The sequence below is a fragment of the Balaenoptera borealis genome, assembly GCF_965194805.1.
Source record: "Balaenoptera borealis genome assembly, chromosome: 1".
Classification (NCBI taxonomy): domain Eukaryota; kingdom Metazoa; phylum Chordata; class Mammalia; order Artiodactyla; family Balaenopteridae; genus Balaenoptera; species Balaenoptera borealis.
In genome coordinates, this window is record NC_138860.1 from 112,160,864 (window position 1) to 112,185,596 (window position 24,733).

Genomic DNA, 24,733 nt, shown 5'->3' on the forward strand with positions numbered 1-24,733 from the left:
CACAATAGGCCATCATGCATTTTAACCCATTATTAAACTTACCCCTCTTTTGAGACTTCTGAAAGAAGGAATTCTGGGCTTCCCTGTTTTTATTTCATTCATACAATAATGCACGGGCTCAATGGAGAATGTGAGAAACTGGGACCCATTAGGAGTACTGGATGTGAATAAACTAGTAGGGGTTAAGGGTGGGGACTGTGGCTAATATGGAAATAAAGAAAGGAATCAATAAGCCAAATGTGCATAGCTTTTTTTCCTAAATGAAAATTCTATTTTTGGCAACATACTTTTTACAAAATATATCTCAAATAAAGTTTTCTATAAAAATATTATAAGAAAGTTAACATAGCTTTGCCAAAACTGTCATTTTAAAAAGGCAAATTTACTTTTAAAAATGTACCACTTCATCACTTTTTTACAAGCTGATAGACTGAAAATATAGAGTATACAAATTATAAGGTTAGAGAGAGCAATATGACCTAGACAAAAAAATTCTCTTCTGATTTCTAGAATATTAGCACCACCTAGTTAGTTATACTTAACCTATAATACTTGTCAGAGATAAAGGCAGCAGCTACAGTTAAAGTTATCTAAATAGTCAATGTCTATTAAAATAAAATATTAAAATTGTAACTGATTATCATAAATAGGCAAAATAATTTCATTACATTGTGGCTTTCCTCTCAAAACTGTTTCTATTTCATCCCTGTTGCACCTCTTTTTTAAAAAAAATTTCAGTATTCCTTGTTTTTCTAAGCTCTCCTAGCTACTCTTATCTGACTTTAAAAAAAGTCTCACCTCTCAACTTCTCAATGGGACAACATTATGAAAAGCATGAATAAAGCTTGAGTTAATTATAATTGTGCTTTTAAAGATATTTACAGGTATATTATAATGAGTTAAATTTTATCTACATTCCTATGTCAAGATCAGAAAAATGAATTAAAATAATCATGTATACTTTAATAAATACAGAACATCAGATTAAAAGTACATATCTATTCTCCTACTGATTATGACACTTTATAGTCATTAAATTGATAAGAAGATTAAGCACGCATCTATTCCATTTGCTCACCTGCTGAGCTAAATTTATCTATCTAAAATAAACAGCACATCAAAAGATGGGTTTCAACAGGAGGTTAAGAGAGATTCTCTTAGTAAACTAGAGATTTTTTTAAACTTCAAATAACACACGCATTGAGCCCTTCCCATTAAATATTCACGCGGATGATAAAAATAACCTTATTAGTATGATCTATAAAACCTAATCTGACATTTTATTATTGCTGTGGTCAATCGTTCATTCCAACTGAGAACTGCAATTTTTGTGATCTTAGAGTCAGATCATAATGATTCTGAAAAAATTTGAACTGAAACTACATACAAATGAAATTTCAAAAGCATATAATTTAAGGGATGTTAACAAATTATTTAATATTTTTACTCATTTTTATATGGCAGTCAAATGTTAAATCCAGAAATAATTTTTACTATTAAGGTACAAAATTCTATGTTTCTACTAAGTGAAAAGTTAATTGAATCATTCAAATCAAAATATTTATTCTCTATTAATAGTAAACCATTAACCATTCAATACCTACATCATTTTAAATGACAAACTAAAACAAAATTATTAGCATAGAGGAATTTTATGACTTTTACCTTTGGCTTCTTTCCAAAGAGCCACAACTTGCCCTTGGCCTTTCCTACTGTGGTTTTGGCATCCACCTTCCCACTTTCCTGTTTGGATGCACTGATAGTCCCATCAGAAATGGTTCTATAAATATGCTGACTGTAATCTTCAAATGGAAAGTCTCCTGGAGGTTCAAATCCGGACTTAAAGGAGTCTACTACCATCTGAGAGTCCTATACACAAGAAACATGTTTTTTTTAAACCATTTCATTTGCTTATGATACCATATTAGCTTTCAAAAACCTTAATCTGTGTTAGAAAACAACAAATAAAAATTTAAAGAAATAATTCTACAATACTTATTAAAGGTTTAAAGTGAATAATTTCTTCCTGTGAATATGTAATAAACCATAAATATTTTAATTCCTATAGAAAAATAATTTACAAACAAATTACTACTTTATTAATTTGTAATATTCATGGATGTTTTCACTCCATGGTTATTCTCAAGTAGAAATTCTAAGTTTTAAAGGAAAAGGGTTTTCTGTTTTACAGGATGTCTCCAAAGAAGGTGACCTATGGAACAGAGGAAAGGGCATCTAATTGTAAAAGAGGGTAAGAGACAAGTAGAAAGGCTTTCATTCACGCAACAGGGGAAAGGATAAATAAAATATATTAAAGACATACGAGGGACTGTTAACAGAGCAATGAAAAAAGATCTCACAAACAATACTGAGTGCAAAAAGTAACTCTGAAATAAAGTTTAGCACCATTTACCCAAAACTTTAAAACTCACGTAAGTATTATATATTGATTTTGGACATACATACCTCTATCCGAATGTTCTACTGACACCTTAAACTCATTATTTGCAAACAGAATACTTTATCTCTACAAACTCCTCCCCGACCCCTACCCTAACCACCTCTCCTCTTTTATTCCCTATTTCTGTTGGTAGTACATTTTGCCTACCATTTAGTCAAAAGTCATCCTTAGGTCATACCTTACTTTTTTTCTGTCACTAATGCCACCCCCACCAATCATCTGCTAAAGGGTAAGAAGAGGGAGAGAGGAGGAGGACCTAACTATAATTTGTAACCTTGGATGCAGCTATACCAAAATATAAATGTATGTTTGAATTCCCAAAGAACCCCAAAATCTTCTTTCCTTTTTTAAATTTAAGTCAGAATTCTGTTACAAGAAAGACCTTCACTCATATAAAACCAACTTGCCGTGAAGACTAAAATACGTAGTACATATTTGGCACTCCCCAAACACTGGTTCTCTTCTCTTCCTTTTCCCTCATATCCTCTTTTTCTGTTAACCTTAGCTTCTCAGTCACTAAATCAACATTTACTGAAAAATGACCAGGTACAAGACCTTTTCTAGACCTTAATCAAGATATAATGTGATTAGATTTATTTCTTCAAGAGGAGCAGGGCTTCTTGAAGGCAGTACCTTCTACTCATAATGCCCTCCTTCTTTTCTCATGAGCCATCATTCCATACACTACTCAGGCTTCAAAATGCAGCTCAAGTGCCAACTCCTGTGGTTACAAGCAACTCTTACAACTCTAGATCTGACCATTTCCTTCTTTAAACTTTCACTAGACTAACAGTATCATACAGTTTGTAACATACAGTTCATAGGTTAGTTATACTCTTGGAGTAGAACTGAAAAATTAGTGGGGAAAGGAAAGAGAAGCATTAGAACTCTTTCCTTTTAAACAATTAGAATTTTAGTGTTTAGAATGATCCTTACAGCCCAAAGGAGTCTGGCAATAAGTTACTTCTACAGAATATAACTTAAAATCAACTAACCATCAATTACTTCCCCCCTTTCCCAATTCATTTCACTAACTTAAACCAAATATATTATTCAAATTAATTATAAAACACTTACTCTTCTTTCGTCAACTGATTTTGCTGCAAGAATCATTCCTTCCAAACACTTTGAAATGATAGGAATAACTTTGCGTTCTGAGTCTGCAAATCCTCTGTAACACTCACTGAGTTTAATAGTCCTTCGTTCATCCATTTCTTGTAGTTGCTAATAATTAGGAATTTTAAAAAAAAAAAGGAAAACTGAATTTGCTTTTCATTCTGAAGCAGCCCCCTTCCAAAAAAAAAAAAAAACCCACAAAGATTCTACCCTAACATTTACACTGTTGTAAATACCTTTTAACAAGTGCTACAGACTTAAGGTACTTAAAACTTGAGGCCTGTGAAGTGGCAAAAAAAACCCCAAAAAACAAGGCTTTTAGTATACCCTAAAACCAGGTGACAACAGTTTTCAAGACTTCTAAGGGACCCCCTACAGTCTACCAGATCTCTGCCTCATACAACCTCCACCTTTCATTCTTCAGTCAGAGCAGTTATTGTTGTTTATGCTTCTAGGAAAAGTTTCATTTTAACACAGAATTTTGACACATTTTTTTTCCTTTTTAAGCAACTGGCATAAAATGTATACAAGTGTGAGCATTCTAAACCCTTAAGTTAGTTCAGAACATTTTGGTAAGATCTGAATGGACCAAGAATCCACACTTGACCGCATACCAATGGGTACCCAAACCTACCACATTCTACAGCTCAAAGTGACTATCGAAAGGTTGGAGACACAAGAGGAAAAACAAGAGGCCACAAGGTCAAAGTGATACATGTATGGAATCCCTACAATTCAAAAATTCATTGGCACATGCCACTAAGAATTATGCCAGGACACAATTATGCCAAATAACTTAAAGGCATTTTTTGACACTTCTTATTTGTCAACAGTGACCTTTCTTTCTCGTAGGAAGCAATTACACTGCTCAAGTCCCCTAGCTCCCAAAGCCTTCATACTACTTTTTTCCTCTTTACTTCCCAAAGCCTGGGAATTTATTTTGAGGCCTGCATTTTCACAAAAGAACTGCGCCCAGCATCACAAAGTGGCAAGACTGCTCCATAGCAAAGCACAAACAAAAGGATCAAGCCCCGAAACACAGAAGAGCAGTGGATCTCCAAGTTAAGGTCTCCCCAGAATACGAAGGCATAGCTATTAAGTTTAGAAAAGCACCACAGAGTGAGGACAGGCTGACAGACGCTCTGGATTAAATGACTGAAATCTGATACCCTCTCTAGTCCACCACCTCTCACTATGCTTCCTTTGTACTTGTAACTTGCTTCCAAGAAAAAAAAGGTGTATTTGGACTGACACTCTTTTCACAAAAGCTCTGCTCTCCCAGGTACTACTGTTCTCAACACTGTTTCACTAAATCCCTTTTCTCTAATTTCTCTTCTTTCTAGAATAGGCGGTAACATAATTTAACCTCCGGGGTCTTCACCTGAGGGCCGTTTGGCAATTAGTATCATCAAATGATGATGGATGGGATTTATAAGCCTGAATTACATTTATGATCTGGCAGCTAGGAAGATAAGCAGGCAAAAACCAGGCTAACAAATGCATTTCTTAAGATTTATTTCTGCCATCTGGACTAATGCCAATGATTCTGTTATAGTATCAAAAAGCTACATCCAAATTCTAAGTGAGCAGACTACAATACACAATTCCAATGAATTCTCCCATCTCATAATACTTAATAATGTAGTATTAAAATTTATCTAGAAAATGTCATTGTTTTAGTGAACTGTTTAATATACTACTAATAAATCTGTAGAAAAATCTGTGATTTCAAAGTCAGAAAAAATCTACTTTTCACATCTATAATCATAAATTTCTTATCACCAATCTTGATGACTAGTGAATCTAGAAACATTCTGATTGATGCCTGAAATTTTAAAGTTTTACATTTAAAGACTAGCTCTTCCGTATCTAAAATTAGGTTAATTTCACATCTCTAAATTTTACCTTGTAAATCTGAGGAATCACTATGTAGAAATGTTTGTGCTGTTCTCCATTGAAGTTTTGTAATTGTGCAGCATATTCATTCTTATTTTCGTCAGCCATATGTGTACGTAGATTCAACTGCTGTTTAGCCTAGAGGCAAATTGGTCCAAATCATCACCAACGAAAAGACGAGCAACAAAATCACAGCTAATTCACTTTTCTAAAAGTTATACTAAAACGAGACTTTTTCTAACTACTGATATCACTTAAAAGTAAAGGAGAGGCTTACAGATCTTATGGCCAGTCTCCCTGTTGCAATATTCCCTTTCTCTTACTGCAATAATAAATCCTCTCCCTTACAATAATCCATTAAAATAAAGTTTCTCCTTAACAAATTCAGATTTTTTTAATTAAATAAATGACAACATTATGGTTTGAAATAGTAAGCTTTTAATCAGAAGAGAAAAAAAGCATCAGGAATAATTTAGACAGTTACAAAGTTAACAGTAAAACATTTCTTTAAACATAATCCAGTTATATCCAACTCAGAACCACAGTGAAACCAAATAATAGTAAAAATGGGATTTGGGGATAATGTAATGCTTAACAATAATTTCTACCTCTATACAAATCCACAGGTACTTTACGGAATGCTTATTTAGAATATAGTTCTGTTCACTCAAGGAAGGTCTTATAGAAATGCTTTTTGAATGAGAACATTAGTACCATCTACTGATACACTGGTGAGAATATCAGAATACAAACAGCACAAATCTAGATTTATTGGAGGGGAATCTAAACAATTTTCTCAATTGTTATAAAGTAATAGAAAAAAACAAAATAAGAATTGAAAATTTTTCAGTGTTCCAAGCTATAAATCATGTTAGATGAAGTGCTTTGAAAATTATATCAATAAAAGCACATTGTGAATACACTTCATTATTCTAATTCTAGTTTTTACAATTGTAATCCCTAACCTTCTAACAGTAGTTCTACAAGTTAGTTCTTCTGAACTCAGAAACAAACTGACCTACAGAAATACATGGTAGTCAAGATCTCAGATAAGTCCACAAAAATCCATTTAATCCACAGTGTACTTGAAAATTAAAATAAATAAGTACTATGAAAACTAAACACCATGGCCCAAAATATTTCTACAGAAAAATACACTTCAAGTTCTAACCTGGGATCGTAAGTACACATTCATTCACTCCTTTCCCTTTTCTCCCTCCTCTCACAAACTATGATGGAATAAAAGGATTCCAAAATATCCCCTACCCACAATGGTTCTTTCAGGGGAAGCTCCTCATGTTCCAAGTCACTGGCTGTGATTCCCAAGGCCTGGGAGAAAGGCTCCAGCAGGTTATGTAAGAGAATAAGGCTAGAAGCTAAAACAATTGACACCTTCCCTGGCATATTCTGGGCTTCATATCTACTGCCTTTCCTTTCTTTCTTTTTATATTTCATTAAATTTTTTAAAATTTTAATTGTGGCAAAATATACAATACACATAACATAAAATTTACCATCTTAATCATTTTTAAGTGTACAGTTTGATAGTGTTATGTATATTCATGGTTTTGTGCAACTGACTTCCTTTTCTTTAGGAAGATACAGTAGTCGGCCTGCTCCCTCTTCATCTGTTTTTTTATGCTTTTTTTTTAAACTCTCATAAGTAGTTACTTGAAACTATGTTCCCTTCCCTTCCTGGTCACTTAAAACAGAATTCCTCTACTCTCTGGTATCTAAAGTAAAACCTCAAAGTTTTCCTAATTCTCTAATAATTAAAGGGGTTGCAAACAAATAAGAATAAAAAAGGAAGATATAAACATTAAAATTCTGAACTAGTTAGGTGAAACTAACTAGTAGACATGTTATATTTAGATTTCAAGATGTCTAACCTGTCTCTAAAGATATCTTTATAGACAAAATGAGTAAGTTAAAAATCAGAGTCCAGTCAAGGAGTTCGCCTAACTTGCCTAGTACATAAACTATGTATTCAATTGATGTTTGATAATAAGTCAACGGAGTTCTTAAGGAGTCAATGTCAACCAGCAAGGAAGTTTCCCATATATAAAACAGTGATGTTTGCAAGTGTTGTGGTCCACACTTTTATCAAGTAATGATAACACATTATGTGTATGACATGATGCCTGGAAGGAAATTAATATAGTGGATGATCAAAATCAGGATCCAAAAATCTTAACAGCAGGATCGAATCTAATAATTGATACAGATGTAGCATATACATTTAAAAGACCAACAGTACATGTTCTGTCTGAGACACATATTCTTATACCATACCATATGTGAAAAGACATGGGGATTTCAGTTAACCATAAACTCAATGAGAGTCAAGCCAAACAATGTGGTTGCCCAAAAAGCTGATATACATTTAGGGTATAATTAACATAAATTTAGTGTTCAAAACAAAGGAGGTAATCAAACTCAGAACTGTTCAGACTGAACTATACCCAATTTGAGGTAACAAAGAATACTGGTTAATTAAATGGTATCCAAAGGAAAGGAGTAACTTGAAGATATCTGAAAAGTAAGTTGAAGATATTTCATATGTGCAAGAGTTGAAGAAACACAATAGTTCATCTAGGGGTAGAGAATCTGCTACAAATATCTAAAAACCTATTTTGAGAAAAATATAGATTTGTTATTTTTCTAGCACCTCAAGGAAACTAAAGCTGAACAGGGAGACAAGTGGGGTCAATATAAGGAAATGGTAATTTTTTTTAAAAAAATGAACAGACTATTTTAAGACTCTATATTCCCAATAACAGGGAACTTACTATCATAAGAGATATGTTATTAAAAATAGGGTAGACAAGATAAACGTCATCATAAGTTATACTAGAAGAACTTTAAGGTAACTGTAACCTGAAATGTATATGATTTGGGGTTTTTTTAAAAACTGGTAAAGAAAATGGAAGGTAGAAAATAAATTATTCCTTTCTTCTTGCTTTTTCTTGTTCTGATGCTATAGGAAATTACAAAATTCTAAGGAGAAAATATACTAATGTTGGGCCTTTGTATACACAAAAACATGTAGTAAGGTTCATCTATTTTTCAAAATTCCAACATTTCAGCACTATCACTGTGTCAAATGTCCTAAGATAAAGAGCATACAGCAGGGGAGAAGGAGAAGCTAAGCAGCAACAGTTACAGGGCTGATCCTACCAACAGTAATGTTACAGAACATCTGGCCCAGAATCAGTCAGTGAATGACAAGAGAGAATTCAGTTTTCCAAAATGAATGACTGAATTAATCAAATAATAAACAAATAGTTGATATCACATTTCTGACAGTTTTATCATGTTTTCCCTTCTGTATAATTGGGAAGCACACTATCCAACCTCTATGTGCATACCCCATCAACATACCTTAGACTTTCTATCTTATTTTTAAATAGGATAGAAGCTCATTCCTAATAGCAACTATGTCTTTCCTATACACTCAGAATGCAGTTGACATTAATATATTAATTTTATTCTAATTACTTTCTCAGACCAATATGTGTAAAGTAGGCAAATATTTGTGTATCTTAGATTTAGATGTAGTGTATCTCTTGAGGAAACTAATACCAACACAAATATTGTAACTACTCTCCATATTCAAGTAATAATATTTTGATATTAAAGTCAGTTTGGATTATTTCTTACCTTTTCAACATCTGCCTTGGTTGCATTAGTATCATTATCCAATCTTTCGTAACTCTGTTGTGCCTTCTCTGCCTCTCTACATTCTCTTTCAAATTTCTTTTTACTCTGTTAAAAAAAATTAAAATGCTGAAAAATAAAATTAGATTTATCTCATTTAGAAGTTAACAAATAATACTAAAATTTATATGGAATCATAAAAGACCCAGAATTGCCAAAGCAATCCTGAGGAAAAAGAACAAAGCTGGAGGCATAACACTTCTAGATGTCAGACAGTTTGTGTGGTGTTTTTTGTTTGGTTTTTATATGTTTGGTTGATTGGTTTTGGTGTTTGCTTGTTTTCTTTTCTTTTCTTTGTTTTTTTTTTGATGGAATCCCAATGTAGCTTAGAATGTGGAAACATCCCTCCAAAGTGGTTTTGTGTTGTTTCTTCCAAGTGTCCCAGGAATACCATCTGCCCAGAATGGCCTCTAAAATTTTTTTAATTTAATTCAAATTACTATGACTTTGCAAAACCTATTCACAACTGAGCATGTGATATATTTACTTTCCTACTTTTTTATCCTGAAGTTAATGTCTTTTTCTTAATAATTTGCTTTAGTTTTCAATGTACTTTTCTCTAATTCAACCCTAGTGTCCCCAGTTCTTTACATCTCTCCTCAGTTAATTCAAACATATTCAGAATTCTATCAATTTTATCTTCTTAATGAAATCAAGAACCCAGAGGTTTGTAACCTGTTAAAATTTGAACTGGTTACCAAACTAGGCCTGCTGAATAACTGTTACCTTGGGATTTCCCTTCACCATTTCCTGGGGATTCCTTTCAATTCTCCCTTAATTAGAATCTATTTCCTAGTTCCACACCTGCCCCTTTCTTGGTTCATTTCTCTATTTTGCTAGAACACATTCAGCAGTAGCTTCCTAAAAGAAGCTTCCTAAAAGAGATAATTGTTTAAGTCTCATGACTGAAAATGCCTTTCTATCTATTTTAATTGATAAAATTTGTCCAGGTATGAAACTCTGAGTAGGAAATCTTCTTTCTTCAGAAATGTAAAAGTACTACTCCACTGTCTTCTGGCTTCCTGATCCCATTCTGATCCCTGATCCTTTGCATAAAATATGTTTATTTTGTTTTGTTTTTTCTCTCTGGAGGTTGGTAGGATCTTCTCTCTCTCCTAACTGTTCTAAAATTTCATGAAGATATGTCTTGCTGTGAATCCACTGTGCTGAGCACCTGGAAAATTCTCTCCATCTGGAAACTTATGTCTTTCTGTTCTGGGGAAATCTTCTTGAATTAATTTTGCCTATCCATTTTCTATGTTTTCTCTTTTTTAAGATGCTTATTATCTTGAAAATGAACCTATAGGATGAGTCCCTCTAATTCTCTTATATTTTCTCTCATATTTTCAATCTCTGTCATTTTGCTCTACTTTGAGAGATTTCTTCAATTTCATTCTTTCTAGCGAGCTTTTCATTTCTGCTACCATAAAGTTCTTTTTTGTTCTTTATACATTCCTTTCTTTAGAGTATCTTGTTCCTATTTCATGGATGTAATAACTTCTCTATTCCCTATGAAAATGTTAATAATAGTTCTGGGTTTTGCTTGTTTGTTTTTGCTTTTTAATTTCTATTTCCCTTCACAGTCACTGTTTCTTCAAAGTTGCTTTTTTTTCTGCATACTAACTTTTCTGCATACTCTGGTGTTTACATTAGATGTTTTCTTTAAACGTCTGGGGATACCTGCCTATCTGCTCTTATTTTAAAAGCTAATTGGATTATGGCCTTTTCCTCTACAGTGATAAGGCCAGGCAGTTTCCTTGGAGAAACCATGGTGCCTGTATCTTTAAGTCTTTCCTCTCAAACTAATTAAATTCCACAGAGGAGACTCTTCCAATTTCTTGTCTGGAAAATATATGCCTTGCTACCTGTATTCTGAGAATTACTCAGAAGAAAGCACAGGATGTCAACATTTTCTATTTACCTAACCAGTTACAATGTCAATTTCTTGTCTTGAGGATTACAAAACTATTCAGATAGTGCAAACCTCATAACTACAAGGTCAAAAGGTTTAAATTTCTCACAGGATACCTCCTACTCCTTGACCTTCAGATAGAGACAAGGTTCTTCTCTACCTCCCTTGGCCAGTGGGCAGAGTTCCTGCCACCTTTCACTAAAGGTTTAGTCCTTCAAAGAGTCAAACTTTATACAGGGATTTCAGTTCCAACTCTCCAAACATACAGAGCTAAAACCTAAACTTTGTCAGTGTGTGAGTACTAAACCCCAAGCCCTTAGCAAGGTCCTGTAAACCATACCCCAAAACCTCTAGAACCACTTTTCAAATGCCACTGTATCAGCTCACACAACTATTGCTCTGGCTTTTAGTTTACCCTTAGTTTCCAGCAGTTAGAAATTTCCCTTTCTTTCAGGTAGCTATGCTAAGAGTTTAAAATACAATAAAGAATATTTTAGCTTTTATATCTAGGTATTTGTAGCCAAAACTTGTCTGAGTTAGTTCAGTTTGCCTTATACCTAGAACCAGACATACCTGTAACTTACATCAAATAAATGTACTCAGAAATTTCTTATAAAAAATTTAAAATGTACTTACTATTTTGATTAGTATGAGATACGTAAAATTTATTCAAAGCATAAATATATCTGAATATACATAATATACAGAATGTCACTTTCCTGTGAAGATTAAAATTCAATTTCCACATTTAATTCTCTGAAACTCAGTTCAGAGCTGTGTTTTCAAACTGAACAGCTATAGCTACTAATTTTGGTGTAATCTGAGGCAACTCATATACAAAAATACTTTTATATTAAGTGTCCTATTGTTTGTGAAAAAAAATCTACCTACTAATTTCCTTGCAACAGCAAAAGAATCATGAGTACAGTAATATTAAAAATACTCCTTCCCTGAAAGATATTATATCATTATACAATACAGGGATATACTCCAGAAAAGATTCTCCTTTCTTCATTCTTTGTGTCGCAGACTAATCAACGGCCACATCTACTCCCCTATTCTTTCTCAGAAGAGCCCACCTCCCTGTATGGAGGCTGAAAACAGCTGATAACTTGCTTTACCAGCCTTCCCACAGCTGGGGCATGGTCAAATAATCTAATCCTGTCAAAGGCACCCATGAAGAATTCTGCTGGGGTTTTCTGGGAAAGCTTTCCTTCCCTGATAAGAGGAAACAGAAGAAAAATGTTCCCTCTCTCCTGCTTCTGCATGCAGCTGAATGAGGATGTGGTGCTTGGCTGCTTAAATCAACTGTTGACCATAAAGGGACAAGCCTGAGGGAAAAGGCCATGGTCAAGACAGCAACGTGGACAGACAGAAAAAGCAGCCTTGGTGACATCATTGAGCTAGCTACTGACCAACTCTGGAACTGACCTGTTTCTGAGCTTTGTTCTTATAAACTCATATGATCTGTTACTTGGAACCACCTATCTGATAGACCTGGCATTTCTGATGCTTCAATCTTCTCAATCTCTGACCATTCCTTCAAAATCTTCTTCACAGGCTACTGTCTTCTGCGCTCAACTTAGATGTCAGTGGGGCCTATTTTGTTTATCCTGGGTTAATAACTGTCTTTAAAATGTTTTTTTCTCAATGTTCAATACTCTGTCACTAATTCAATCTTTCTCTCCTAGTTCTTTAAATATCCTCTCAATTATTGCAAACATGTTAGGAATTTTACAATTTCATTTTCTTGGTTAGACATGAAGACATGGGACTATAAAAGGGATCCTGCACATATTTCTACATATTACACAGAAATTATATTTGTGTCTCTTTCTCACTAGACTGCAGGCTCCACAAAAACAAGACCATATCATATTTGCTTTTGTACCAGACTCAATACGTTACAGACTCAATAAACATGAGTTGAGCTGAACTCACCTTTATTTCACAATATTGTTAACGCCTTAAAGAAATCTCTCCTACATTTTTTGACGCTTGTTTCTTATGACCCTTATGACTTTTCCTTAATAACTAACAATTGTTCTAAAGGTAAGTCAGCACATATCAACAGGAATGATTTGTGTCAACTCAAGTTTTTAAAGGAACCAATAACTCATGAGTGTAGGAGTCTGTTATTTTGTGCAAATGAAAGACACACATACATACACATTCATTGGGTGGCAGATACTAAGGATGCTAGTTAAGGCAATTTAAAATTTAATAAATGTAAACACTCCCTAGAAGTCTTTCTGAAACCAATTAGAAAGAAAATCAAAACAAAAATGAAAACAGACTATTAATATACCTAAGAATTCTCAATTAGTACTGGTGATTAGAATCTTACATCAGTGACAGTTATATAGTAGAAATTTAATCTAAGCTTTTAATCCGTGTCTTTAAAAAAGAAAGAAAAAAAGCTGAAAACTGTACACGTATATGCATACTTTTTTTTTTAATCTCAAACTTGTCCTTTTTCCAACAACAAGCTAAATTGATTAACATGAAAAACTCCCTTCAGCATAATTTTCAAGGAATACAGTATCCATCATAAAAATATGCAGGGAAAGAGTAAACTGCTTGCTAACATGAGGGTTCAAGAAAGAATATTAACCTTATACGACAGCACATCATTTGGCAGAAAGTTTTAAGTAAAGATAAAATGTTCCATGTAAACATCTTGGTTTTCAAATGACTGTATGCCAGGATATTTAAGAAAAACCACATTAATAAGTACCTTTGGCAAGTTTTTAAAGTAAATAATTATTATGCTTTTATAATTTTGCCCTATAAAGTACTTTATTTCCTACAGTGAGACAGTCTATGACCAGCAGCCCAGTACTAGAAACACTCAATTATAGAATCACTGAACTGGAAGAAACATTTCATATAATCTAGTCCACTGTCTTCATTTTTCATTTGCTAAAACTGAAGTCAAGAAAAAATCAGGTGCTAAGGAAAAGGCAGAACTAGAATCTAGTTTTTCTTAGTCTCAGTCACATGGTCTTCTAAGATATCAATATTTCCTTATTACTTCTATCCTCTATCAATATTTTATAGTAACAACGGCAAAGTCAAAAAGAATCTTCCTAAATGTTTACAATTATCTGAAGATTATAGAATTGGTACAAGTACAGAACCATGTAGAAAAAAAGGAAAACAGACAAAATGGTCTCATATTCTCTATTTACACCAATGTCAAATTATAAATAATACTAAATTGAGAAATATTAAACTCAAATAGATATGAAGTATAAGAGCATTTAGAGCTAAATGCTACAAAATTTTATGTTAAACATGAAAACACTATAACTCACATTATCCATCTGCTTCCAGCACATGTCAAGGTATTGCTGAGCTTTTCGTCCCTCTTGAAGATGCTGAAGATCATAACAACAACCAAAAAAACAAACAAAACAAATTTTTAAATTCCAATTAAATACCAATTAAAGCCTAAAGTCCCCAAAAGGCTTTTCACTTAATTTTTTTTCAAGGTACTAATTATGTAAACTTTATCAAGACTTAGGAAGAGATTATTAGTAAAGCAAAAATTCTCTAAAATGCATTTTATAGACTATTATTTAAATACTTTAAATATAATCTTTAAGACAGATATAATCTCTTGGAAAATACATGATTATCTAAATAGGGGTTGACAAAGTTTTCTATAAAGGGTCAATAAACATTTTAGGATTTGCAAACCACACGGTCTCTGTCTCTGTTACAAATATTCAACTCTGCTAATATAATGCAAAAGCAGCCACACGCAATATATACGTGAATGAGTGTGCGCCTGTTCCAATAAAACTTTACAGTCACTAAAATTTGAATTTCATATAATTTTCATATGTCATAAAATATTCTTTTTTTCATTTGCTTTTCAACTATCTAAAAATGTAAAAACCGTTCTTAGCTCATGGTAACTAGGAAACAAAAACAGGCAGTAAGCTAGATTTGTCCCACTGGCTGGAGTTTACCAAACCTCAGTCTTAAATCCAAAAGGATCACAAATTAGCAAGAATGTCTTGAGATAATTTTAGCTAGAAGAAATTTAGAGAAATAGAAAACCAGTTTATGCTGTATGACTATACATTATTTTAAAAAGCAAAGTAATTACTTCATTTCTGTGAAAATATTTCATATACTATGACAACTGTATAAAAATGATAAGAATTACCATTTTTCTTTCAGTTTTCAGATCATGAGCATATCTCATTAATTCACCATAAACTCTGTGCGCCATTTCTTCTGCTACTACTTCTCGCTGTCCTGCATAGTCATTTAACTCGTTAAGGATGTTAAAAAAGGCTATACACGAAGTAAACCTGACAAAAACATATTAAAAATGGTAAAAATGGTGAAATTTATTTTTACTTTCATTATAAATGTTTTTGTGAGGTATAGATTGAGCCTGATACTTAACAAATTTTAACATATTCAACCTAAATCTCAGCTACTAGCTCTAAATTAACTTTGTATGAAAAGAATCCTGCTTAAGCTCAAGTTGTACATGTTTATATATCTTCGGGTAGTCTTAATTTATAAATAAAAGGATATTTGGGGTCAAAAAATAATACTACTACTACCTGCAGGCTCTTTTAGCATACTGGAATCTCTTAAGTTGCCAATTAACTGGCCTGAGCTTGGGAATGAACTTGGTTGGATTCCTAGGCTTGGCAGCTGAACCTATTACAGAGATAATATGCTTGCTCTAGAGGACAGAACCTGCCAATTATACCACTCAAATGCATCTCGATGGGTGATCTACAAAACAATTTTGCTATCAGCTCTGGACACAGCTGCCTGTATGCCTGCCCACATCCTGAATGCAAGTGAAGTGCTGCTATGGTTGGCACCACAGAGGGGTAAGAAGGGGCAAAAATACGGGTAAAAAATAATGTGTGTGTGTGGAGGGAAGCAGAGAAACAAAGAGAATCACTGTATTAAAATGTATAGATCTACTTGAATACACTGCCAGAACACTTACATAAGCTGAAGGTGGACAGCTCAGCTAGGACTCCATTAACACTAAACCTGAGAATCCTCTAACAACTGACAATTACATACAAAGTTGTTTTAAGTTTAGTCTCCTTTTGTTTCTGCATTTTACAACTATCCATGTATCCCCGTTTAAGAATGCCAAAAAGCTCATAGGCAGTTCCTAACCTTTTATTCAGAGTTCCAAAATTACCCTGAAAACCTTATTCCTTTTCATTACCCCTTTAAACCAACCAGCCAAATTGTTTTACTAACTGTAAAAGTAAAAGCAAGAATCTAACAAGCTGACAGCTACAAAATAAAGTATGGAAAAAATACCCTTCTCTTCTGGAGACTACATCATTCAAGTGGAGTCCCAGTCCACCTATTACTTAGAAATCACACTTCAACTATTCTAAAAAGCTATTATCAAGCCCACTGAAGTATGCAACCTCATAAGAAAAAATAGTAGTTTCCTCTTTCATAAACATTATGATTTTTTATTACAATAAACTTTTTAAAATCTTTATAAAAAGCTAATAGCATAATATTTATTTTACTAAATAACAAAAATATATGTCTTCTTTTAAATTTCAATATGCAACAGTAAATAGGTATATAATTTACCTTGGCTCTTCATCTTTGGTGGAACGTTTGGGACAGTACTTCTTAACCAGATTTCTATAGGAAGAAGATTTTTTAAAATTTACTAAAAATACTGTTGTTGAAATTCAAATACTCTAAAAGTTTCCAATTTCATTAAATCAAGAATTTAATGATGTAAAACAATTAAGACAGCAACATGATCATCTATTACCATCATAATAGACAATCATTACTTACATTTTCTCCTTAAAATACTGATTCCTGTAGAAAAAATGTTATTTCTATGTTTATACGAGTGTAATAGTAACAATTTGGTTGATTATGCTATCAAACTAAAAAGAATTAAGAGGAAGAATAAAAGAAACAAAGTACTCAGTATATGAAACAAAGTACTCAGTATATGAAACTGAGTTATGGCAGAAAGACACGTATTTCAAGGAAATACTATCATTTTGTTTTGTAAATCAGGGATTATAAAACTAACTAAGGTAAAATGTAAACAGATGTGGACTCACTACAGGATAAAAGAACAGTTCATCAGTATCCTCTGTAACTCTACTTTTATATGAAAATCACTATGTGATCCTTAACCTTCTCTTTTTTTAGGCAAATGAATTAATTCCAAATTGTAACTTTCTCTGCCTGTATCTATGTCCATTCTTGACAGTCTCGGACTAGAATGCTACCTCATTTCATCTTTGCAAAATCAGAGGCAGACAAGCACATGGACTCTGGAGTCAAACTGTACTACGTGGGTTTTGTGTGGCATCTGTGTGACCTTGGGCAATTTACTCACACTCTTTGTGCCCAGTTTTCTGTAAATGGTGATACACAGTACCTCTAACCCATAAGGTTATGAGAATTAACGTAGATAATATTTGTAAAGCATTAACCACAGTCCTTTATACCACGCTCCTGAAAATATGATTCATGGACTGACCAGTAAAGGTCCACAGCCTCTTCGTTACCTATCCCACAACAAGCTAAGTACAAAAGTTGAGAGTAGTTTTATAAATGTTGAATCTAACAGTAAAAAAAAGTAGGGCCCGTATTTCATGTCTCTTTTTTATGTCATTTTGTCTAGCATTAAATTTTTATTGTATTTTATAAAAGCATCAGTAGAAACTTTAAAAGAAACTAGTCCATCATGACAAATAATTTGAGATGTACTGGTTTAAACTATAATGTCCATGGAAATCAGCAATTATGAGGTAACTGATTAACTTATTATGGTTATAACCACAGTCTCCAACCTACAAATGGGTTGCATTCTGGAAATTACTTTTAAAGTCAGTGATTTTCAACCATGAGTCCATGAATTACTTTAAATAAAAACAAGTCAAACTTGGGCGAAGAACATTCCAAAGAGCAAGTAGTTTCAAATTCTGAACATAATTTTGTATATCAACATTTTAAGCATTGTTTAGAGTTATAGGCTATAATTGACATTTGTCGTCTATGCCTACCTGCATCACTCAGGTGATGCTTTTTTATTCTGTAACAGTTTGTGGCAGACATATTTCTGCTCATCAAAGAACCCTATTATTTCACACATTTTCCAGCACACTTGCAGTTAGGCAGAACCATGTGGCTAATTCTGTATAATGGGCTGTAAGCTCTGTGTCTGTACCAAGCTAAAGCATTATAGCTCATGCATAAACGTCTGGGCTTCTTCATTTCCTGATGAAGCAACTGTGGAGGCTTCATGTTAAGATCAAGATGAAAACAGTATGGATTCTTGAGTTACCACATGGACTACTAGAGTTATCACCTAGCCTTGTGACTGACTGTGCATGAGCAAGAAATAGGCTTTTGCTGCGTAAAGCCCCTGAGATTTGGGAGTTATTATTCTAGTACAGCCTAGAATAACCTAAACTACAGCTCCTCTATTGTCATGTCTACGTAATTGTGGTGGGTTGGTCACATATAACAGTCCAGGAACACTTATTTGATCCAGGCCCATTAATCCAGGCCAAAGTCAATGCTAAAATTTCCATTGAAATTCTTAGTAAGATACGTTCTTTTTCTTTTTTTTAATTTTTATTTTATATTGGAGTATAGTTGATTAACAATGTTGTGTTAGTTTCAGGTGTACAGCAAAGTGATTCAGTTATACATATACATGTATCTATTCTTTTTCAAATTCTTTTCCCATTTAGGTTATTACAGAATACCGAGCAGAGTTCCCTGTGCTGTACAGTAGGCCCTTGTTGTTCATCAATATGTTCTCTTTATGCTGAAGCTAAGTTGATAGGACACAATCCTGGAGCCCCCACGTGTAAAGAGCCTACTTGGGTATTAAATCAACAGAAAGGATAACAAAACCAAGAGAAAAAGAGAGAAATTCTTACTTTTCTGAGTACCCAGATCCCTAAACTTTTCAGTCAAATAAGCCATAAATTCCTTTCTTTGCTTAAACCAATATGACTTGGGCTTCTGACACTTGAAAGAATTATGACTACTACCACAGACATTAACACAAAAGTCTTAACATACTCATAGCTTAAACACAGCATAAACAACGCTAATTTGAACTCTAGCTTCTGGGAGGAAGAGCACATATATCACAAGAGGGAAGGGGAAGAAGAAGAAAGTAATATTATTTTTACCTTTTGAGCATGCACAGTTAATCCTCAGCAATTTTTTAAAATCTGTCTTGCCTCTCTTATGTAAAAGTCACCCATCTATGGGAGACTCTTCCCAAGCCCCAATAAAGCTCTCAGAAACCATATACAAGCCACTAAGACTCCATCCAAGCCTACCCTGCCACTAGAAAAACTACAGCATGGTCCAAAATGTTCTTGTATTCCACTAAATCAAAATTTCTATTCTAGGAAAACATATGCCCTAGAAGAAGACACAACAAATTATTAATAGTACTCATTTCTAGGGAGAGGGACTGGGAAGTGACTCAAATTTAAATGTGTTACAGTGATCATATACTGTTTTTTTAATTTAAAAAAAAATTAATGATAAAAGCATACCAAAAGAATTTATCCCCTCAAATCAGCTGATCTCAATCAGGCCTTCTAAGAAAACAGTCTGAAGTCAGCAAAAATACACACCAAGGTGTGACTGGTTACTAAGTCCCACAAATCCTTGCTTTGAATTTTTAACATAATATGCTTATTAGGTCAAATAAATCTCTGGCTTGTCTTAAATATGTAAGTGTAAAACAGGCAGGGTCCTCCTAAACTAAAAATATTTTAGGCAATTCATCTCTCTCAAGAAATCTGCCTTTAGAACCCTCTTGCACTGTTGGTGGGAATGTAAATTGATACAGCCACTATAGAGAACAGTATGGAGGTTCCTTAAAAAACTAAAAATAGAACTACCATATGACTCAGCAATCCCAGTACTGGGCATATACCCTGAGAAAACCATAATTCACAAAGAGTCATGTACCACAATGTTCACTGCAGCTCTATTTACAATAGCCAGGACATGGAAGCAACCTAAGTGTCCATCTACAGATGAATGGATAAGGAAGATGTGGCACATATATACAATGGAATATTACTCAGCCATAAAAAGAAACAAAATTGAGTTATTTGTAGTGAGGTGGATGGACCTAGAGTCTGTCATACAGAGTGAAGTCAGAAAGAGAAAAACAAATACCATATGCTAACACATATACATGGAATCTAAAAAAAAAAAAAAAAAGGTTCTGAAGAACCTAGGGGCAGGACAGGAATAAAGATGCAGACGTAGAGAATGGACTTGAGGACATGGGGAGGGGGAAGGGTAAGCTGGGATGAAGTGAGAGAGTGGCAGGGACATATATACACTACCAAATGTAAAACAGATAGTTAGTGGGAAGCAGCCACATAGCACAGGGAGATCAGCTTGGTGCTTTGTGACCACCTAGAGGGGTGGGATAGGGAGGGTGGGAGGGAGACGCAAGAGGGAGGAGATATGGGGATATATGTATATGTATACCTGATTCACTTTGTTATAAAGCAGAAACTAACACACCATTGTAAAGCAGTTATACGCCAATAAAGATGTTAAAAAAAAAAAAGAAATCTGCCCTTAGAACCCTCTTACACTGTTGGTGGGAATGTAATTGGTACAGCCACTATGGAGAACAGTATGGAGGTTCCTTAAGAAACTAAAAATAGAGTTACCATATGATCCAGCAATCCCACTCCTAGGCATATACCGGAGAAAAACATGGTTCAAAAGGATACATGCACCCCAGTGTTCACTGCAGCACTGTTTACCAGAGCCAAGACATGGAAGCAACCTAAATATCCATTGACAGATTAGTGGATAAAGAAGATGTGGTACATATATACAATGGAATATTACTCAGCCATTAAAAAGAATGAAATAATGCCAGTTGCAGCAACATGGATGGACCTGGAGATTATCATACTAAGTGAAGTAAATCAGACAGAGAAAGACAAATATCATATGATATTGCTTATATGCAGAATCTAAAAAAAAGATACAAATGAACTTACTTACAAAACAGAAACAGACTCACAGACTTAAAGAACAAACTTATAGTTATCTGGGGTGGGGGAGGGGAAGGGGGAGTGGGAGGGATAGACTGGGAGTTTGGGATTGACATGTACACACTGCTATATTGAAAATAAATACCCAACAAGACCTACTGTCTCAGCTCAGTACTCTGTAATAACCTAAATAGAAAAAGAATTTGAAAAAGAATAGATACATGTATATGTATAATGGAATCACTTTGCTGTACATCTGAAGCTAACACAACATTGTTAATCAACTATACTCCAATATAAAATAAATATTAAAAAAAAAAAGAAAGAAAAGAAATCTGCCCTTAGCGTCAGTTTCCCTAGGCTACTGTTTTTGAAAAAATTTTCCTCTCTTCTAAGACCAGAGATTCTCCAAGTAACCAATTATGATAGTAGTTTTTATATGTAAGACATGTTTTGAATAGCATGTTATGAATCAGGAATTAATTAAAACCAAGTTTTATACAGATACAATACATATTATAGAAATTATAATAGATATCATAGATAAGCTGATACTTTGTTTTGATGTGTGTGTTTCATCCATGTTTTCTAAGAACCTTAGGATCATGCACTATGGATACAGAGGAATTAACACTCTTCCTTCAGTAGCCTGGGAAGGCTTCTAAAATGTAATGGGTTTCTCCAAATATTATAATTATATATGCGATATTAAATATATCATACTACTTAATTTATATTTAAATTGCTGATTTTAATATTTTTTACCCATTCTAGTTTTGTCATGTTTATATTTGAGTTTTAGTGAAAATTATAAAGTATTCCAAATAATTTCTCAAAACTTTAATTCACTTTTATTTTAACTACATTTTACAGTTAAATGATGAGGTACAAGATACCTCAAAAAATTTTAAGCAGAAAATCACCTCTATACGTTTTCAATCTTTCAACATTTGAGAGGCTCTGAGTTCTAATTACTGTTTAACAGGTGATCAATACCATATTTATTTGTAAAATGGGACACAAATCATACTATGGCAGAAGGGTAGTATTAGATATCTGAGACTGACTAGTATCCCTTTTCTTAATTGCCGTCCCTATATCTAACGGTTACCATGCTTAGGAATTACCAGATTAAAACAAATGACCCTATTTGTGGGCCTCAGTTAAGTGATCCAGAGATAGAAAACTGAATCTAGGGCCAAAGAGTTCTCTTACTGGAATTTTTAAGTGTTTGGACCTGACACAGCTTTGAGATCAGTACGAGAGCTGAATCTGAGACATAAAACTGAATGATGGTGAGTATATTTCCTGCCATGTGGAGAAAAAAGGCCAGTCTGCACTGAAAGAATGAAGCCAACACATAAAAAGAAGCCCAAAAAGGAGCGGGGAAGGCGGGGTGCGGAGGGACGGACGGAAGGAAGGGAGGGAGGGAGGGAGGAAGGAAGGAAGACAACAAAGGTCTCTGGCTCTCCGGCTGTGTTTCAGATCCTGACTTTTTTTTCCCCTGTGACCTAGCTGCATCCCAGGACTTCCAGCAGCTGAACTATTCAACCTCTTCTTGAACTCAAGTTAAAAAATCAAATCAATAAAAGATATCAATAAATATCTCTTCTCAATACATTTACCATTAAACTGAAACTAGCTCACTGGGGTTTCCAACACTTACAGACACAAATCTTTCCTCATATAGTAGAAAACTGAATGTAAAAGATATCCACATACAAAAGAATGAAGCTACACCCCTACCTTACAACCATATAAAAACATTAACTCAAAATGGGTCAAAGATCTAAACATAAGAGCTAAAACTATAAAACTCTTAGAAGAAAACATAGGGAAAAGCTTTACAACATTGGATTTGGCAATGATCTCTTGGATATGACACCAAAAGCACAGACAACAGATGAAAAAATAGATAAACCAAACATCAAAATTTAAAACTTTTGTGCATCAAAGGTCACGATCAACAGAGTGAAAAGGCAACTGTGGAATGGCAGAAAGGATCTGCAAGTCATGTATCAGATAAGAGGTTACAATCCAGACTGTATAGAGAACACCTAAAACGCAATAATAAAAAAACAAATAATCCAATCTAAAAAATCTGCAAAGAACTTGAATAGCATTTCTCCAAAGATATGCAAATGGCCAGCAAGCATATGAAAAAATACTCAGTGTCACTAATCATTAGGGAAGTGCAAATCAGAGCCATAATGAGATTTCTTACACCCATTAGAATGGCTACTGTCAAGAAAAAAGAAAGAAAGAAAACACCCAGAAAACATTAAGCGTTGGCAAGGATGTGGAGAAATTAGAACCCTTGTGCATTGCTGGTAGAGATGCAAAATAGATCAGCCACTGCAGAAAATAGTATGGTAGTCCTCAAAAAAATTAAACATAGAATTACCATAAGATCTAGCAATTCCTCTTCTAGGTACATAGCCAAAGAATTGAAAGTAGGGACTCAGATATTTGGACACCATGTTCATAAAATCATTACTCACAATATGGAAAAGGTGGAAAAACCCCAAATGTTCACCAACAGATGAATGGATAAACAAAGTGTGGTATTATCCATACAATGGAATAATATTCAACCTTAAAAAGGAAGGAAATTCTGATACATTTCCCAACATGGATAAACCCTAACAACATTATGCTAAGTAAAATAAACCAGTCAAAAAAAACCAAACAAATACTGTACGATTTCACTTATGTAGTACCTAGAGTAGTCAATTTCACAGACACAGAAAGTATTAATAGAATTGCCAGAGCCTAGAGGAAGGGGAAAATGAGGAGTTGTTTAATAAGCAGAGTTTCAGTTTTTCAGGATGAGTAAGTTCTAGGAATTGGTCACAGAGCAGTACGAATATACTTAATATACATATTTATATTTCAGCTTAAGATACAGCTGAAATACACACTTAAAAATGATTATGAGAGTAAATTTCACGTTAGGTACATCTTACCACAATTTTTAAAAACTGAATGTAAAAAAAGTGATTACTACAAGTAGTATTAGACAAATTTTGAATACTGTATTTGTTTTTTTAAGGGACATGCTTCATTCTCATTATACCTCTACTGGTGGTAAATGGTGAAATAGACTGATAACAAGAAGAAATAAGAGGACTTAAGTATTTATGCCTGAAAGACCTAGGAGAAGAAAAACCAAACAAGCTTCAATGGATGTGAAGGTAAACAAAGTATCTCATTTCTTAAAAATGCCAGTTCCTAATTTTGTTTGATCTTTAGCATGTCAAGGATACACAGTACCTAAAATGTGAAGGGGACTATGCATTTATGGTATCAGCTTCATAGTCTATACCCAAAGAATATATTCAACAATTCATTGCTATTTAGGATGTGACAGGCATAACAACGTGATCTCTAATCAACTGCAAATCTTCCAGAAGAATATTTTCAGGCATGTTCAAGACAGAAAAAGGGGGAAATTATTTTATTGCTCAATTTAGACTGAGGAAGGAGCAGACTGGTACAGACTTAAGTATTACACTTTTCAGAGAAATTTTGTTCTGCAAGTTGATAACTTCTGTTTTCCTTCTAAATATTAGATTCTTAAAGCAGAAC

At 33.8% G+C, this 24,733-nt stretch overlaps 1 protein-coding gene across 5 annotated transcripts in view; it reads right to left on the bottom strand.

Annotated features, from left to right (window-relative positions):
• Positions 1-24,733, bottom strand: part of FNBP1L (formin binding protein 1 like) — a 120,706-nt gene that overhangs the window by 17,862 nt on the left and 78,111 nt on the right. For 4 of the 5 annotated variants that reach the window (XM_082384848.1, XM_082384847.1, XM_082384850.1 and 1 more), the window contains 7 exons: positions 16,707-16,760; positions 15,280-15,427; positions 14,420-14,482; positions 9,134-9,238; positions 5,483-5,611; positions 3,539-3,685; positions 1,666-1,869 (listed from right to left, as the gene is read on the bottom strand). In XM_082384848.1, coding sequence (XP_082240974.1) covers positions 1,666-1,869; positions 3,539-3,685; positions 5,483-5,611; positions 9,134-9,238; positions 14,420-14,482; positions 15,280-15,427; positions 16,707-16,760 — 850 coding nt within the window. Of the gene's footprint in view, positions 1-42; positions 202-1,665; positions 1,870-3,538; positions 3,686-5,482; positions 5,612-9,133; positions 9,239-14,419; positions 14,483-15,279; positions 15,428-16,706; positions 16,761-24,733 lie in introns of all 5 variants that reach the window. The other variant, XM_082384851.1, reaches the window with a different exon arrangement.